Source organism: Ursus arctos, unplaced genomic scaffold, assembly GCF_023065955.2.
Source record: "Ursus arctos isolate Adak ecotype North America unplaced genomic scaffold, UrsArc2.0 scaffold_18, whole genome shotgun sequence".
Classification (NCBI taxonomy): Eukaryota; Metazoa; Chordata; class Mammalia; order Carnivora; family Ursidae; genus Ursus; species Ursus arctos.
This window is the reverse complement of record NW_026622852.1, coordinates 44,261,010-44,279,325: the sequence shown is the minus strand read 5'-3', so window position 1 is coordinate 44,279,325 and position 18,316 is coordinate 44,261,010. Positions and strand designations below refer to the sequence as shown.

The window sequence follows — 18,316 nt, the reverse complement described above, 5'->3', positions numbered from 1 at the left end:
CCCCTTCCTGGTCCCCTTATCCAGTCCCTTTGTCTGTAGCCTTTCTGTCCTTCCTGGTCTCCTTATCCAGTTCCCAGTCCTTGGATCAGGCTGGGGAAATAGCTCTGCGTCCCACTGAGTGCTCTTCTGTGGCCTAGAACTCTTGCCAGTGCCACCTGAAAAGAGGAAGATTCCAGAGGCTGGGCAGTGACACATGGTTGGCCAGCTTCTTTCCAGATGCCCCTGAGTTTAGAAAGTGCTCTGGGGCAAACGGACCTGAGTTCGAATCTCCATTCCTACTCTTTGTCAGCTGCATTCAGGCCCATAGGCAAGGCCGTTCACTTCTTTCTCTGTAAAGTGGGCTTCCTTCTAGCTCCCTTGAGAGCGTGCTGAGGGTCCTGTGACGTGCAGTGTGTGGCAGTGTGGAGCGTGGTATGTGGCTGTAGGAAGGGCAGGGGGAGTTTTATCCTGTTATTTCTCCTTCTGGATTCTCCTGCCCCTGCATACATGGTGCTGGCTTCGACTGTGTGGCCAGGCTTCCTGCACAGTCCTTGGAGTCAGAGCCCCATGGGAATATCACCAGGGCCGCCTGGGGCCCGGCTTCACCAGGCCTCTTTCTGCCTCTCTTTCAAGGACACCAGGCTGAAGGGATGAAATAGCAATTCAGGGGAGTTTTTTTCCCCATAACAAAATCAGAAAGGATTAAGTGGATGGACAGCCCGGGAACAGAGACTGTTCTGCTCTCCTTTGCTCCACGATGGCCTGTCAGTCATACTAGAAAGGAGGAAATAGCTTCCACAGACTGTATGGGAGAGGATTTGGTCTTTCTCTTGGAGTACAAAACCAGGCTCCTTGGAGAACAGATCCAGAGATATTCCCAGGGCTCAGAGGGACCTTTCCTGATGTCAGTTCTATGCCTGTGGATGTGAGGGCATAAATGAGGGCTTAGGTATGTCCTTAGGTTAAAGGTACCCATAGCTGTAGGCAGGTGCATGCCTGCACAGACATTAGGGTTTCTGCACATGAATGTGGCCAAGACAGCAGCCACGGACGTGTGAGTTTGAGCGTGCAGGATGGGGCATGCACAGCAGTGAGCAAATGGAGTGGACCAGTTGAACACATTGGGAGAATGTGCATCTGTGAGGGCCCCGTGTAAGCCTGTCACTGCTGTGTTAGCCAAGTGTCCACGTGTGTGTGTGCCCATACCCGGAGATGCCTGATTATATGGATCAGGGAGGGCGCCCATGTGATGCATGCAGATATTCTTTGTGCCAGTGTAAGGAAGGGAGCAGTTTTGCCAAATGTGCATGGGAGTCCACATTCGACATCGTGTATTTGGTAACAGTGGTGTTTGTGTTCGTACACGAATACATCAGTCCGTGCTTTCATGAGTGCGTAAGAGGAAATGACTTCACGTGGACACACGGCCTTTGTGCTGCGAGGGGATTAGATTCATGAGGAGAGGCGTGTGTCTGTGAGTACACTTTTGCTTTAGGAGCAGAGACCTATAAATGTGGCCTCATCTAGCTGGGATCTCTGCAGCTGTTTTTAGGTTATGCAAACTTGACTTCCTGGCTACCAGTAACTCCCTGGCATGATGCTCTTATGTATTCTGTAGAGGTGATTTCTCTAACTTGATCCTCACTCCCAGGGCCAGCCAACTACCCGGTGCCCTCTGTAAATAGGCACACTTGCCTATCATAAGGGCATTCTGTCAGCATGGTTCCTTCTGGCATATTCCATATCGTGCAGTGGACAGGAACCAGGGTGGTAGCGACGGTGATAAGAGGTAAACCACCAATGGTGTTTAAAGAGAGATCTTCAGGGAAGGTTAAATGCCGCTGGTGGAACTGCATGGGATGCTAGGTGGGTGGGTCTCTGTTCCCAGAACTGACACATGTGGATGAACCATGGAGTGGAAGGCAGAGCCCTGTGTTCTCTGATGGCATGGCCATTTCCATTAATGTAGAGAAGGTCCTAGCACCTTGCCCACTAGGGCATTCTCTCCTCACTACTCTGAACAGCCCCTGAGCATGGCTGCTCCCATTTTACAGTTGAGAAAAGTAAGGTTCAGCAAGGGAAGGCACCTTTCCCTGGGTGACACAGCAAGTCTGGCGGAACCAGGAGGCTACTTGGAAATTGGCAGGTGCCGCACGGCAGTTAGTCCTCGAGGTCAAGAGGCTGGAATCTCGTCAGCCCAGTCCCTGACTTACTACGTAATCTGGGTCAACTCCCTGTACTCCCTGAGTTTGGATTCTCTTTTTTTTTTTTTTTTTTTTTTAAAGATTTTATTTATTTATTTGACAGAGATAGAGACAGCCAGCGAGAGAGGGAACACAAGCAGGGGGAGTGTGAGAGGAAGAAGCAGGCTCATAGCAGAGGAGCCTGACGTGGGGCTCGATCCCACAACGCCGGGATCACGCCCTGAGCCGAAGGCAGACGCTTAACCGCTGTGCCACCCAGGCGCCCCTGGATTCTCTTGACTCTAAATGAGAAGTGGAGATTTAGGGAAATGAGGCCTGCATGCTCCAGCAAAGGGCCTGGCATAGTGAAGCCTCCCCAGAAACGTTTGCTGAGTTGACTCAGTCTCTGTTTGGTTCTGTGGTCCCGGAAGCAGAGGTGAGGGTTGGGGATGGGGCGGGTCATGGCAATGCAGAGGTCATGATTTCTAGTCCTGCACCCTGCTGATATTCTGGATTGTGACCACAGTGCTGTAAAGAGGTCATTGGACAGTCACGATTCCTCTTCTCCAGAAATTCACAAAGGCAGAGCTCAGTGCTTGGGAGCACACAGTGCCCACTGTGTGTCGTAACTGGAGGAAGAGCCATGCATTTGTCTAGCACAGAAGAGGCAGGAGGAGGAGCAGTGGGCGCTGTTGAAGACCTGATGGAGCCAATGCCAGTGCCAGGGCTCGTGCTGTCATATTATCTCGACACTACATGCACGTGGATTTATTATTATCCACAAGTCCTCGGGACGGTGGGAGGACGGAATGAGAAAATCTGTGCAAACAGCCGGGAACAGAGCCTTGCACACAGCAAGCACTTAATGAGTGCCAGTCATCCTGTTATTTCAGATGAAGTGGCTACGTTTTTCTGGACGCTGTTCTAGGCCCTGGGGCACGGCCCCGCCCCTGCCCTCTTGATGCTTGCTCTCCAGTGATTATTATGATGTTATTCTCCCAGGCTACTTTGAGGAAGGTAAGTCCTTGAGAAGTTAGGTGACTTCTGCCAGGTTCCTGAGCTAACGGCTAGAGTGGCAGAGGTGAGCCTGTGCTGCATTAGGGAGCTGGAGTGTTAAAAATGGGAAGGGATTTTAGCCTTTCCCATTGAGCCCTGTGGTTTCATTTTCCAGACATCTTCCATCAGGTGGATTAGGATGAGACGTAACCATGACCTTGGCACAGAGAACAGTTTATGCAAAATACTTCTCGTGAATTTTTCCCTTTCCTTTCTCCAGTGACCTAGTGAAGGAGTCAGGAGAGGAATTAGCCCTCCCATTTGACAGACAAAAAGACTGAGGTCCAGAGGTACACATGCCTCACGTAGGGTCACAGAACCAAGACCAGAGTGGAATGTGTCTTTCCTGACTGCTAGCCTGGAAGTGTGGGACCAATATTCCATCATCTCACTGGGAGTCTGGCATTCACTTTTTTTTTTTTTTTTCTTTTCTTTTTTAAAGATTTTTTTTTTTTTTTTTTTTTTTTTTTTTTGCTAGAGGGAAAGCAGGAGAGAGAGCGAGAGGGAGAAAGAGGGAGAGCAAGCACGCACGGGGGGGGGGGGGGGGGCGGGGGATGAGGGGCAGAGGGAGAGGGAGAGAGAGAATCTCCAGCAGTCCCTGCCAAGCGAGGAGCCTGATGCAGGGCTCCATCCCACGACCCTGAGATCGTGACCTGAGCTGAAATCAAGAATTGGTTGCTTAAGCAACTGAGCCACCCAGGCGCCCAAGGAGTCTGGCATTTAAAATCAATAAAAAAAAAGATGTGTGTTCAGTGGTCCCAGGAGTTCTTGTGTCCCACACTGCTGGAGAAAGCCATGATTTGCCATCATGTCGGTGCTCACTGTCCTGGTCAGGAGGGACACTGGGGACAGCCTGAGCCTTTTTCTTACCCTCCTCTAATGCACTCTGAAAATCAAGAGGGTCCTTCCCCCGTGCCCACCCCCAGCCTGGCCTCCTCTCCCTGTCCCTTCCCTGTCCCTACCCTGCCTTCAGGGCACCATCTGCAGTGGGTCTAAATTGGACTGAATGGTGTGGAATTGCAAGTCAAAAGGGTCCTGTCATCCTCCGGCCGCCGGCCTGGGGCTGTGCTCCGGCACAGTGTTATAAATGAGGGTAACGGAGTGGACGCTGCCTCGCAGTCAAGGCCACTGTGAACACACGGAACAGGCAGGGGGCTTTTTTCAGGAATATAGGGGCAGATTACACTCCGGAAGGTGCGCAGCAGGAAGCCAGTCAATACCCACTCACCCTCTCAAGTCAGGGCTGTGGAGACCTTGATTCGGAGGAGGTGGGGCCGAGGGCAATAGGGTAGGACCCCGCCTGGGGGACATTTTCTGAGTCCATTCCTTCTGTTCTGCACATGCCCGTGGAGCACCTACTTGGAGCAGGTGTTAGGGGAGAGCAGGCAGTGAGGGAGAGCAGAGGGTAGGTGAGGTGTGAAATCACCAAAGCAATGATTAGAATACAGCATGATAAGCACAGCGGTGAATAGAAGCAGAGCTCCCCCCATCCCAGTGTTGGGGGGTGGTTAGGGAGGCTTCACAAAGGAGGTGACATTGAGTGTGTAACAAAACCACCCAAAACTTAGTGGCTTAAAGCATTTTTTTTTTTTTTAAAGCTCCTAATTATTTGGGGCTTGTAGTATGGGCTGAGCTTAGGTAGAGAATTCCGCTGGCCTTGGCCAATCTCCATCGGGTTTCCTCATGTGTCTATAGTCAGCTGGGGGGTTTTCTGGTAGTTGGATGGTCGGGCTGGCTTCTCTTCCATGTCTGGTGGGTAAGCAGCAGGCTTTGGGGCAACACAGGCCAATGGGCCACGTTTCTGTCCTCATCCAGCAGGTTATCCTAGGCTTCTGGCTTTTAAGTACAGCAAGAAGAAAGCATGTCCTGGTACATAAACACTTACTTTTTAAGTCCCTGCTCTTGTCATTTTTGGCATTGTCCTTTCAGCCAAAGCAAGCCATGCAGCCAACTCTGATTCAAAGGGAGGAGAAATAGACTCGCCTCCTCCTGGGGTTCTGCAATGGGGCACAGTACACAGCTGGGTAGATGGAAGGAGAACTGTTGACTGTTTAGTCGACTTATGGCTGAGTTCTGAAGATTAATAGGCAACAAAACAGGAGAGCAGTCTTGGGAGAGAGAAGAGTATGAACATGAGCAGGGAGGCATCTACAGGGTTGGAATGACAGCTGGAGACAGGCACGGCTCAGGATGCTGACTGGCCTTGAGTTGAGCACATCAAATGCCATGTGATGTGAGCTGGTGCTGTTGTGGTAGCTGCTGCAGGGATGCTATGGTGGGATGAGGGTGAGCTGAGGGGACAGGTGGACCCATATGTTCTTAGGCCTTCACCTTCACCTGGTTCCTTCCACTTCTGGGTCTTGATTTCTCTAAGTACCTTTTCTACCAACTGTGCCTCAGTTTCCCATCTGTGAAACTGGAGTAGGAAGTCTCACCCTCTTGGGCCTTTTTTTTTTTAATTTTAAAAGATTTATTTATTTATTTGAGGGGGGAGGGGCAAACAGAATCTTAAGCAGACTCCCTGCTGAGCACAGAGCCTGATGTGGGGCTCTATCTCAAGACCCTGAGATCATGACCTGAGCTGAAACCAAGAGTCGATGCTTAACCCACTGAGCCACCCAGGAGCCCCTTGGGCCTTGATTTTAATCTTACATCGACCCATATTATCAAGCAGCCGCAACTGCAAAAAAAGTCTGGGATAGGAGAGATAATAGCAACTCTTGGTCCAGAAGACTCTCATGACCTACCAAAGGAGATGAGAATCACACAGTGGTGAGGTTAGTGAACCGGGGAAGGGAGTAGAAACCTGCCAGAGGAGCTTTAAGCTTGGAGGAGGGAGGGAGAGGGCATCTTGGGCAGGGATTTTCAGAGGTTGATTGAGCTAGATTTTGAAGGAGGGCGATGTGTGTGGTGCAGAAGTGGAATTAGGGCATTTCAGGCAGGAAGTTCAGCATGAACGGAAACTGGGAGGCCACAGTGCGGCTGGGGGCCAGTGGACTGTGTTTTGGATACAGAGGCAGTGGGTGTAGACCAGCGTCTGGCACCAGGATGAATCCATCACGTGAAGGGATTCCTCCACGTCCAGCCTCTCCCACCTTGCTGCAAAGAGCTGGTGGCGTCAGTGGCAGGTCTGTTCACTCTCTTAGTCTCTGTTGGGCTGCCCATTTGCTTCTTACAAGTTTTTCCTCCCTTGGCCCCAGCACTGCATGGCACTGTGCTGTCCTGACTCGCCACGTTTTATTACCTGTCTGGTATGAACCCAGGCCTGTGGCACTCAGATACAGAACCCTCTGGGTTGAGGTGAGGGTGTTGGGGATTGGCAAGTGAAACCGAGCAACAGAGACCTAAGGAACCATCATGGTAGAATCTTTAGGCAGGGCTGAGGGAACGCTGGAGGTACAAGGGAATTCTCCCCCCTACCCCCTTGCTGGTAAACCACTTTTAGGTTTCTGGGAGGTTCCACCTTTCACCTCTGGCCTGCCCCCACCCCAAATCTTGGTCTCCAGCCCCTTTATGATTCTTGAAGAGCATTAGATTATGAGGCTGTGTGACATTATGCAAGTTGCTACCCCTCTCTGGTCCACATTGCCCAGTCAGTAGAATGGTGGATTAGATCTTTGATCTTCATCCCTTTACACTCCTTTATCTGTGAGGTTTTCTATGATTCCAGGTTGTAGCCAACAGAGATGATTTAAAATGGGGTGGGGAGAACTGGGGCCCCAGACAGAAGGGTCATGGAGACTGTTTCCAAGTGAAGTAGGATGTTTGATCTGTAACCTCTGCCTCCTTTTTCTCTGTATTTCATAACATGCCATCCCCCACTGCTGTCGAACAACCTGATTCTTGTCTCGACAGTGGTGAGATAGGCAAAGATGACAAGAAGACAGACAGCTGTCAGGGAATATGCAGGTGCTAAATGCTGTGCTGGCTCCTTCCAACATGAATCGCTCTTAATTCTCAGGACGTTTGTCAGAGATTGCTTTTAGGATACCCATTTTCCATATAAGGCAAGTGAAGCTCGGAGGGGTAAACCTAAGAAGGTAAAGGTTGCTCAGTAGGAAGGAGCAAATTGGTCTTGAAAACTTAATTCACCCCCAGACAGAATGCTTCAGATACCTCTCCCAGGACAGATTTGCATCTTAAAAAAAGAGGGCTCACCAGCAACACTTGACCCCAGCAAATGACTTCATAATGATGGAATGTATGAGCCTAGCATCTGGAGAACTGGGAGGTGCTGTCACATTAATTACATACACCCCAGTGTGGACTTGGTTCCTCTGTCTTTTTATTCAAACGTGCGAATTCCTTTTCTCAGCCTGGTTAGGAAAGCAGGGAGAACACTGGATTCGGAGTAAGGGAAGTAGAGCTTGAATTCATGCTCTGCCACTTCCTAGATGGAAGATCATGGGAGAGTCCAGTCACCTGTTGGGACCTCAGGTGGCACAGCTGAACAATGGGTGTCCTCCTCTCTCCCTTATTCATCTGGGTTTCCCGTCCCTAGCTGAGTGCCTGGCACATAAGCAGCTGTTGGTGAAAGTTAGTCCCTGTCCCCATTCTTTGGGCTCCCTCTCCCCAACAGTTTGCAATGTTGTGGAACAAGGGAGGGGGAGAAAAAGTCGTTGATCGTTTGGGCGCATTAAGAAAAGACAGTGAGGAACAGTGAACACATAGAGAAACCAAGGGCATAGAGCAAAGTGAAATGACAAAGACCAGGTGAAAAAATGCAGGAAGGAGGGAGGTAAATGGTTCAGGAGAGAATAACCAGGAATAATAAGATTCAGTTCCATCAACTATCCATCTATTTTCAAATGGAATCTGAAAGATGTGCTTTTCTCCCTTACCAATAACTCTTAATTCTCTTCCCCTCCCTTATTTAACCGGATATAACTGTATTATTTATCTCCACTGGGTGGCTAGGGAAAACAGTTTTTTTGTAAAAGACACAGTTCCCCAAGGAAGTGGGAGAGGGCAGACTGGGTGGCGGGGGGTGGGGGCAAAGGCAGAGATGAGCTGACAGATAGCAAGGAAGGAGAGGATCAGAGGTACTCTTGGGGTGTTCTCCTCCACCCTCCACTACCCTGGCTGTGTCCCAGCCCCCCCGTCTCTCTCTCCCCTTTCTCCCCCCTCCCTTCTACCCTCCCCAGCTGCACACCACAGTGATGTGTCTATGGACATGTAACCTGCTCCGACATCAGGATCTCTTAGACTTCTAAAATGTCCAGATTATAGACTCTGCCTGCTTACCTTGTCTGGACCCCTGATAAATGAGGAACGTTAACTCCCTCCTCACATGTCTTCCCATAACACCCTGTGAATGCTCTCTCATGGCCAGTACCGCGGGATTGTCACCTTCATTGATTTTCCTTTTTCTGCTCTCCTAGATAGTGATTTTGTTGAGGGCAGGGAACTCATAAAATGTGCAGCGAGGGGTGCATTCATTCAACAGATATTTATTGGGTACCTACTGTACTGAGGATAGCAGTTACCTAGACAGGCAGGATCTTGCACTAGGACTGAATGAATGATTGTTGGGTAAATGGATGAAGAAACTGAAGGAGGGGAAGACGCTGTGTTGTTGCTGTTTCGTGGCAAAGGAGGAACATCCATCCGGGAATGGAAGGTCCATGAGGGCAGCAATCAAATTGGCCTCTTTACCTAATCTATCCATGGGACCTAGCACTGTCCTTGGCACATTTTAGACGGTCAATAAATATTTATGGAAACTATATTCTTTTTTTTTTTTTTTTTTGAAGATTTTTATTTTAAGTAATCTCTTCACCCAACCTGGGGCTCAAACTTACAACCCCGAGATCAAGAGTTGCATGCTCTACCGACTGAGCCAGCTGGGTGCCCCGTGGATGCTAGATTCTTGAACGACGGGGATAATGAGTACATTTGCTTTTAGCACTAAGTGTGGGACTTTGCAGATTTCCGAGCACATTGCTAGGCCTGGCTTTATTTTCTCTTAATTCTATGTTAGGTGGGATACAAGTAGGACAGCTGGCTGAAGTTTCTTACACACACACACATACACACACACACACACACACACTTTACAAATAGAGAAAGAAAATCATAGAGGCTTCCATTTATGGTATTTGGAGAGCTTCATTAGCCTCTAAACAAGGGCTTGGTGTGATTGCATGAAGGAGTCCCAAGTGGGACCTAATAGTTCTTATTCTGCTGGGAGACAGCCTATAGTTAAGACATGGCAGCCCCCTCTTTACGTCCCTCTCTGCCTTCAGTCTCCGTTTCCTCTGTAATGATGAACCTCTGCCTTTTCTACTGGCTTCCTCCCACTGGACCCCTTTGCACGTCTGCAGTCCCTCCTTCTTGTCTTTGTGCCATTCCTCCATCCACAGTGCCCTCTGCCACATGGCCACTTGTTGAAATTTTGCCCATCCTTTAAGACTCCTCCACAAAGAAACTTTCTGGATCCAGCCAGAAGTCATCTCCTCTCTTTTAAGCTTTCTACTTCGATTTATACTTATTTATAGCATGCTTTTTCTCCGTTCCTTGGCCCAAGCTCCTGAGGATAGAGTCCCTCAATGCCAGATCTCAGAAGAGATTGGTTGACTAAATGAATCTTTAAAGCGAGCATGTGTCTGCATCTAGCCGATGCAGAAGTAATGTATATGCAATGTAGAAAATGTAGAGAAAAATGAATCAGATCATGATTAAAATCACCTCTGATCTCACCATTTAAAGAGCACTGTTCTTGATGATCTGGTGTATTTTGTTCGAGTCTATTTCTTTCCAGCCGTATATATACATACTTACGTCTGAACAGAACCATGAGATTGTCTATTTTCTCTATAAACTTCCTGTCTGTCTCCATGAGAATTGCAAACTCCTCGAATGTTTAAAGTCTGCCTTTCTCTTCATTTGCATTCTCCAGGGTACCTAAACTTGAGCCAGATGTTAAATAAATTTCTGTAGTGCTGTTACATGGGAATCAAGCCATCATGGCTGTCCTGAGTTGGCGTGTCTTCTTTCTGTCCTCTTGGAGTGCCCATTTGAATTCGGATATGGGGACAGCTCAGTTCAACTCAACAAATGTTTATGGAGCCCTCTGCCCTGCATTTGGCCACTGTCTCAGGCACTCAGGTATACAAATGGCTCTGCTGTGTCCCTGCACTAGAGTCCAGTGAGAGAGGTCAGCTGTATAAACATATCATTTTAACATAGGTAAATACCAGATACCACATACATAAATACCAGAGACCAAGACAGTGGTACAGTAGAGTGCTATAATAATAGTGGTATGAAGTAATATGTAACATGTGTAACTGGAATGCTTAGTGAGGATCAAGATTAGAGCTAAAAACATGTTATCTCATTTAATTCTCAAAATAACTATGAGGCGGGTGCTGTCATTATCCTCATTTGACAGATGAGGAAACTGAGGCACAAATAAGGTGGAGTTTGTCCAAAGGCACACAGCTTGAACACAGGGGAGCTGGGATTCAAATTTAAGCAGTTGGTCTCTCAGGGTCTGTGATACTATATAGAGCACAATATCCCCACTTCATGAAAACGTAAAGGAATGTCTAGCTTATATGGGGGTCATGGAAATCTTCCAGAGAAGGGATGGAGTTGACTCGTGGAGGCTGTCCCAGCCTCTGAAGAAGTGTCTTCAGTTGAGGCAACTAAATGATGTGTTATAAAATTAAACTGATTTCTCTTGGCCTTAAAAAAAAAAAAAAACATCTTCAAAGACATTGAATAAGAAAGAGCACAGTGGATTTAGAGATTGCTTAAATATTTGATCAGATTTAATGTGTCAGTGCAGGGAAAGGAGTGAAGAGAAGTAAGTTGGGAGAAACGCGGGTGCCAGGCCCCTGAAATTAGGTTTTATCCTGAGGGGTTTCAGGAGCCATCAGAAGGTTTCAAGCAAGAATGATGTGGTCAGATTTATAGGTTAGAAATATCATCCTGGTGGTCATTTGAATGGTGGTTGGAAGGAAGCCTGGAGGTAAGCATACCAGTTGGGACCTTCCAGATGATCTCCATTGGCCTCTTAGGATCCACTCTTCACCCTTTCTTCCCTGCTAAGGGCCTGGAAGGCTGACCTGTATGATTTGCTCCACCCTTGGGTGTTTGGTTGGAGTCGGCCCATGTAAGGCACCTGCAAGAGATTAGCAGGTAGAGGGAGAGTAAGGTTGGAGCATTTATTACCCCGGCACCTCCATGATGGGCCATGCCTTGTCAGTAGCTGGCTTATTCTACTGAAGGCCACAGCTCCTGTCTGGTGGTCCTTTCCTACAGCTGTGGCTGTTTCATGGTTTAATACATCTCCCTCCCCTCGCCCCTTCAGGCCTAGGGCGGTGACAGCTCCTCGCTGTTGCCAACCTTGAGATGCTTCGTCACTGGTTTGCCTTAATCCTGCCTGTGATGATTAATTTTATATGTCAACTTGACTTGGCTTAAGGGATGTCCAGAGAGCTAGTAAAACATTATTTCTGAATGTGTCTGTGAGGGTGATTCGGGAAGAGACTGGCATTTGCATCAGTAGACTGAGTAAAGGAGAAAGGCCTTTATCAATGCAGGCAGACATCACTCAACCCATTGAGGGCCTGAATAGAGCCAGAGGGTAGAGGAAGGGCGAATTTGCTTTCTGCTAAAGCCAGTACATCATCTTCTCCTCCTCTTGGGCGTTAGCACTCCTGGGTCTTGGGCCTTGGGACTCAGACTGGGATTTATATCTTTGGCTTCCTTTATGCTGAGGACTTCAGATTTGGACTGGACTATGCCACTGGCTTTCCTAGGCCTCCAGCTGGAAGGTGGCAGATTTGGGGACTTCTTAGCCTCCATAACCATACAAACTAACCCTTCATAATAAGTCTTTTTTTATATATCTATAAATCTCCTGTTGGTTCTGTTTCTCTGGAGAACCCTGACTAATGTACTTCCAAAGTCTTTGTAAACAGTCCCGTCATTAAATACTTACCAGTGACCTCACCGAGTGTGCCTTCTCTTCTGTGATGGGACCCTCACTGGCACAAGGCCATGTGAGGTGTTTCACGAGAGAGAGGATGATGGTCGGCATTAAGGCAACCATTGTAGAGATGAAAAGGAGGGCGTGCGTGTGTGATGTCCATTTCCCAAGGTCACTCGGCAGGACTTGCTGCGTAGAGATAACCCCCCATGAATGCTGGAACGGCTAATGGCAAGGGCGGTCGAAGTCAGCATCTCTACCTTCCTCAGTTGTTTGTACCTGGGCAGGGAGTTCATCTCACGGAATGTCTGCTCTCCCCCCCAGTGAAGCTAAGACTATTTGCAACCTCATCAGAAGCGCTCTCTGGCCTTCTGCGAATAATCTGCCGGAGGGTCAGCGGGAGCCGGAGCATGAGAAGGTGGGTTAGTTAGCCCCTTGGGAGATGTTACCAAGATGGCTGGTGATCAGAAGAGCTGCTTGTTTTCCTAATGACCTTCAGGAATTAAATAAAAATACAATGAGTGCCATAGATTAGGAAGAACAAGCCAATTAAAAGCACAACACGCCTTCGGGAGTTTTTATTTCTTTTCCAGGAGGCTGAAAGGCATCTGTGGCTGCCGAGGCAGGATGGCGGTCTACCCAGAATCACTGATGAAGGCTGATCCTCTTGCTTGGCTTTAGTGGGGCCGTTGAGGGGATTTGAGCCTATTGAATATTTCACGAGTTGCAGCCCATGGGGGGAGAACAGAGAAAGGTGAAAAGGCAATCCCTGTGTTTCTTTATGATTCCAATAGAAAACCAAGCTCTCTGAGGTGGGAGGGAGGCAGGCGCTGGAGTCAGCCTACCGCCGGAAGGCATGGTGCACCAATTCTCCCACTTTAATATCTGCTGTTTCATTTTATATTCATCATGTCAGCATAATCTGCCTTTATGGGAATCGTCTTGGTTCCCGACCAAATGCGTTTAGTCCCCCTTTTGCTTTAAGTTTGATTGTAATGTGACTTGAAGACTTCAATGAAACGTTTATATGGAAGGACTAGGGGAAGAGGAAGGGGGAAATGCAATTGGAAAATCAATCAGCGGGGAATTTCAAGAGCTGGCCTTGGTTATGCTAGTATTTCTTTGACCTGTTTTTAATGGACACAGGACTGGCTGTCTGATCAAGTGTACTTTGCTGTTTCCCGACTGCGTGCCAAAGAGAATATACTCTATCGCCAGGGATTCAAAGCCCTTAACCCTTGTGTCTGATGTACATTTCCAACTGACATTCTGCCACACTCCTCCTTACACCTGCAGCTTCAGTGTCCAGAGGTACCCAATTGCCCAGGCCGTCCCTATGCCTCCTTCTCTCCTCTGAGGGCCACCGTTATGCCCATTCTCTGCAGTGCTCAGGGTACTGTATTTTTAGAGTAGCTCTTTGTCTCTAAGCTAGGACAGTCCTGTTGTACCTTCAAATTCTCAATGGACCTTTACTTATTCTTTCTTTAATTCTGTAATGAGGCTTAACCGTACCTCCATAATCTTATTATGGATGTGTGTGTGTGTGTGTGTGTGTGTGTGTGTGTCCATCATTGGCAATTCAGTAATTTTTCAATGAGCACTTATTATGTACCAAGCACTTTTAAAAGTACTTGCGATATGGCAGGAAATAAGCAAGGTCTCTGCTTTCCTGGAGAGAGAGGCATTAAACACATGTTTCAGAAAATATATATGATTCATTTCTAATAGTGACAAGTGCTATAAAAAGGCTTTGTAAAGGGGATACAATAGAGCGTAGATGTGTGTGGAGAGGAGAACTTCAGCTAAACCTGGCAGAGCCTCTCTGAGCAGGTGTCCCTGGGACTGGGAGGCCAACGCCGAGAAGAAGGTCGCTTGCAAGGTCTGGGAGGAGAGTCCTGGCAGACAGGACAGAGTCCTTATGCCCTGAGATGAGAGTGAAGCTGGTCTGTTTGAGAAACAGGTGCAAGTCCTGCAGAGCTGGAGCATGTGAGGAGGGGATGGCAGTAGTGGGTGTGTCAGGATAATGTGCAGTGTCTGGGGCCACGTTACGTGGGCAGTACGAGCATGTGTGGGCAGTGAGATGCCAGCTGGGGAGTGGGTAGAATTTCTGCCACTAAAGGACTGAGTTTCCTAAAGGCAAGACTGTGCCTCATTTCCCTCCATGTTCTGAGCTACTAACATGCCCACAATTGAGTAGGTCCTCAATAATGTGTGTTGGATGAGTGAACAAACACACACATGAATGAATGAATGAATGAATGAGGGGATGAATGAATGAGAGAATGAATGAGGGAATGGTGAATGAATGAATGAGGGAATGGATGAATGAGGGAATGAACGAATGAGTGAGTGAATGAATGAATGAATCAAGGGATGAGGGGATGAATGAATGAGGGAATAAATGATAGGGCCTCCTGCTTCCAGCAGGGCAGTTTTCTCTCTGAGGCACCATGGCCCTCCTCCCCGCCTCAGCAACAGTTTCCTTCTTTTGTAACAGAGTGAGTCCAGAGCTGATCTCTGTGATTCAATATTTACTGTGTTTCACACACTGTTATTATCATTTAACGTTTACTGTCTGCTGACTGTGCACTCATCGCTGAAGCAAACAAAGAGCTCAATCTAGTTTTGGTTCATGGCCTAATTTAGTCAAGGAAAAGGAGATGTTGTAAGAGCTAGAGGCACAGTAACAATTGTGTGGACTGGAAATCCACTGGGTCCGGCTGGGTATAAATTCACCAGTGGCCCGAAGCAAGGGACTGACCCTCGGTGATCCTCTGTTTTCGAATCCGAGCGTGGGGAGGACGGGCTTCTTCAGCCGTGGGATTTCGAGCACAGGCTGCGGAGAGCTCCGGGAGTGACGAGCGCAGGTTTCAGCGAGCCGTCCTCCGCTTACACCACGGCCTCCTCGATTGCAGACACGGTGCGGCAAGGGCCTGCCCGACCACCGGCACATGAGTCCTTTTCCTCGAGCTGCTGCACAAGAGACCGCTATTTCCAGGGACAACTTGTAGCCCTGGGCTCCCTGGGGCTCTGGTTCTGGGCTTTGATACATTGAGAGAAACGTGAGTGAGGGACTGAGCTCGGCCATTTACCATGATGTCTTCACCTTGCCTTGGCCCAGCTGGCCGGCTGCCAGAGAAGCTGCTGCCAGCGCTTCGGGTGCTGAGGCCAGGAGTGGGGCAGTGGCAGGGGGGAGAAGGTGCTGGGAAGAGGCCCGCTGCACACCCTGGGCACCCAGCCAGTCTCCTCCCCCCGGTGCCCCACAGTGAGCTCTTGGGGTCCTTTGGGGCCCATGGCCGAAGAGCCGATGAAGGCTCGTGGTTGTCTCCGTCCCCGCTCAGCTCTTGGCATGGCAAGGGAAGCCCAGGCGGGTGTTCGCTTGAACCCCTCACTTACTACATCCTGGCCACCTTGTCTTTTCCTTGGAAAGAGGTAGAGGCTGTTGAGGGTTTCGAGCCGAGGAGTGATGGGAGCGAACAGGCTGTGGCAGGAGTCCTCTGGCTTCTGGGTGAGGATAGACAGGAGAGCGAGGGAGCAAGAGGAGTGTCCAGTCAGGAAGCCCGTGCGGTCAGTCAGGCAAGAGAGGGTGGAGTGTTGGCCGAGGTGCTTGCAGGAGGGGAGCCGAGAAGGGATACCTTTGGGGTGGGTTTTGAAAAGGTTTCCTGGTGGACTGGAGGAGGAGGGGGAGAGAAAACAAGCAGTCAAGTGTGTCTCAAGGATTTTTCCGCAGCAGCTGAAGGGTGAATAAGATCCTGTCCCTGTTAATAATAATAATGATAATAAATATTAATAGCTAACTTTTTATAGCACTTATTAAGTGCCAGATGCTCTTCCCCAAGGACTAGGGGACCTCAAGGAGTTAGTCTATGGGGAGTGGACAATACAAGAATAATTCAGTAGAACTTGGTGAGCAAACATCATCTCGTCACCGTGACTCCTTTTCCTTCAGCGTTGCCAGGGTCTGCAGAGTGGGGCACGGGGAGAGCTGCTTGGGTAAGAAGTCCTAACTCGGCTTCCCTGTCAGTCCTCCTCAAGCATGTGTGTGTGTGTGTGTGTGTGTGTGTGTGTGTGTGTACACGCACATGTGCATATGAGGTCTGCGGTGACTGTGGGAATACTGCCTCTAGGTCAGGTCCGTGTCTTGGGAAGATGGTCCAGAGTTCCAAGCCTCAGAATTATTACAGCTACTTGTCCACGATGGAGTGCCTCCATCTCTATGGTAACTCTTGCTTGAATGAAGTCTTGATAGTTCTCCAGGAACCCTATCACCCTTCCCCTTTCTTCAGAAGACATCGTGATAGGCCTTGTCCTACTAGGACATTTCCAGGGACGCAATCCCTCTGGTAGGCAGCAGTATGAAAAGATTATGTGATCTTAGTGCAGGGACACTTCTGGTTGCCATTGCTCTCGCCCTTCTTACTCGGTAAGAGGCCATGTTGGTACGCTTCTATTGGAAGGAAGTACTATTGATCATTTAAAGACCAGGTGACTGGGGGCGCCTGGGGGGCTCAGTGGGTTCAGCGTCTGCCTTCAGCTCAGGTCATGATCTCAGGGTCCTGGGGCCAAGCTCTGTGTTGGGCTCCCTGCTCATCTGCTTGTCCCTCTCCCTCTGTCCCCCCACTGCTCGTTCTCTGTCTCAAATAAATAAATAAATAAAGTATTTTAAGTGCATACATACATACATACACACACACTGACCAGGGGACTGTAACTTGCTCGCAGGTCCTAACTTCCGCTTGGTCATATGAGAACTCTGGGGTGGGGCAGTGGCTTTCCAAGTATTTTTAAGCCATGGAAACTTGGGTGCCAACACTCCCTTGCTGGTCATGCAGTATAAACGCTAGCAAAAAATGGAGCTGCTCTGACCGAAGCAGCCGAAAGAGGTTCAGAACAGCCCACTTACCAAGCTCCTTTCCTATAAAGGATAATCCTGAGGCTCTTAGGCTAGGCCAGATGTTCTCTCGGGCTTTCTCCGTGCTGAGGTTCTGCAGTTAGCCTGTGAGCATTTCCAGCTCAGCTTGTAAAGAATTCACTCTAAACCCCTGCTCTTCTCAAGGATGGAGGTGTCCTCCGTTCACCTTCTCCCAGTTCCATGCCCTCAGGAGAATGTAAGCACCTGCATCGCTTGCATAGTTTGGTTCCTGTTGGTTTGATTTAGAGGAACGAATCATCTTAGCACACATGGTGCTATACAAAAGGGCCCCAGACGGACCTGGGTTCACCCTCTGCCTTTGCCGCTCCGTCGCTTGGGGAGATTCTTGGTCACAGGGGAAGTGACGGTCTCCAGCCCATAGATTCGATATAGGGAAAGGCATCCTGGATGGTACAAAGTAGGTGCCTTCGGAGCTCCTGAACACACGTGGCTCCTTCCCTCCCTGGAATACCGAGGCCAGGCGTGCCGCTCACCCAGCGCCTCCGGTCTTGTCTTGCAGAGATGTCTGGCACGGCAGCGGACATCTCGCTGGTGCACTGGAGGCAGCAGTGGCTGGAGAACGGGACCTTGTATTTCCACGTCTCCATGAGCAGTGCCGGCCAGCTGGCCCGGGCCACGGCGCCCACGCTCCAGGAGCCCTCAGAGATTGTAGAAGAGCAGATGCACATTCTCCACATTTCTGTGATGGTGAGTGAGCGGGAATGCCGGGAGGCGCTGGGGGGTGGCGACGGTGAGGTGGGGGGACGAGGGAGGGAGGCGGGGGCTTGCCAGCCGAGGAGGGAAAGAACTGGCTGAGCGTGAGAGGTAAGAATGATCAACAGAAGATCAGGTGGATTCTCTGGTGTCAGTTGGACTGATGCATACCCATCCATCATCTGTCAGCTGTGACAAACTAACCGTGCTTCAGAGAAGAGAGGAAAGGGTCGCCAGCTCCTTGGCCTTTTGGCTGACCTCTCTGGGAATAGCTGTTTAACATCTGTCACGTGGTTGGCCTGTTCTGCCGGGGGCTGAGATTCAGTGCTCCAAAATTCAGCTGGCCTTTCCAAGAAGGACTGAACAAACAAAATTGGAACCAAAGTTGGAGCATGCCCGTCCCCAAGTGCCCTTGATGTGCTGGGTATTCTGACCCTCATAAGACCCCCTGCAGTGTGGGCAGCGCATGGTGGCCCTTGGGGCAGGACTAGGCATAGCCCCATGACACATGGATGCCCCTCCATTACCCTCATG

General features: G+C 49.4%; 1 protein-coding gene across 3 annotated transcripts in view; it reads left to right on the top strand.

The window, feature by feature from the left end:
* Nucleotides 1-18,316, top strand: part of ASTN2 (astrotactin 2) — an 844,134-nt gene that overhangs the window by 104,126 nt on the left and 721,692 nt on the right. For all 3 annotated transcript variants that reach the window (XM_044389549.3, XM_026513856.4, XM_026513855.4), the window contains exon 2: nt 17,589-17,776. In XM_044389549.3, the coding sequence (XP_044245484.1) occupies nt 17,589-17,776 (188 nt within the window). The remainder of the gene's footprint in view (nt 1-17,588; nt 17,777-18,316) is intronic.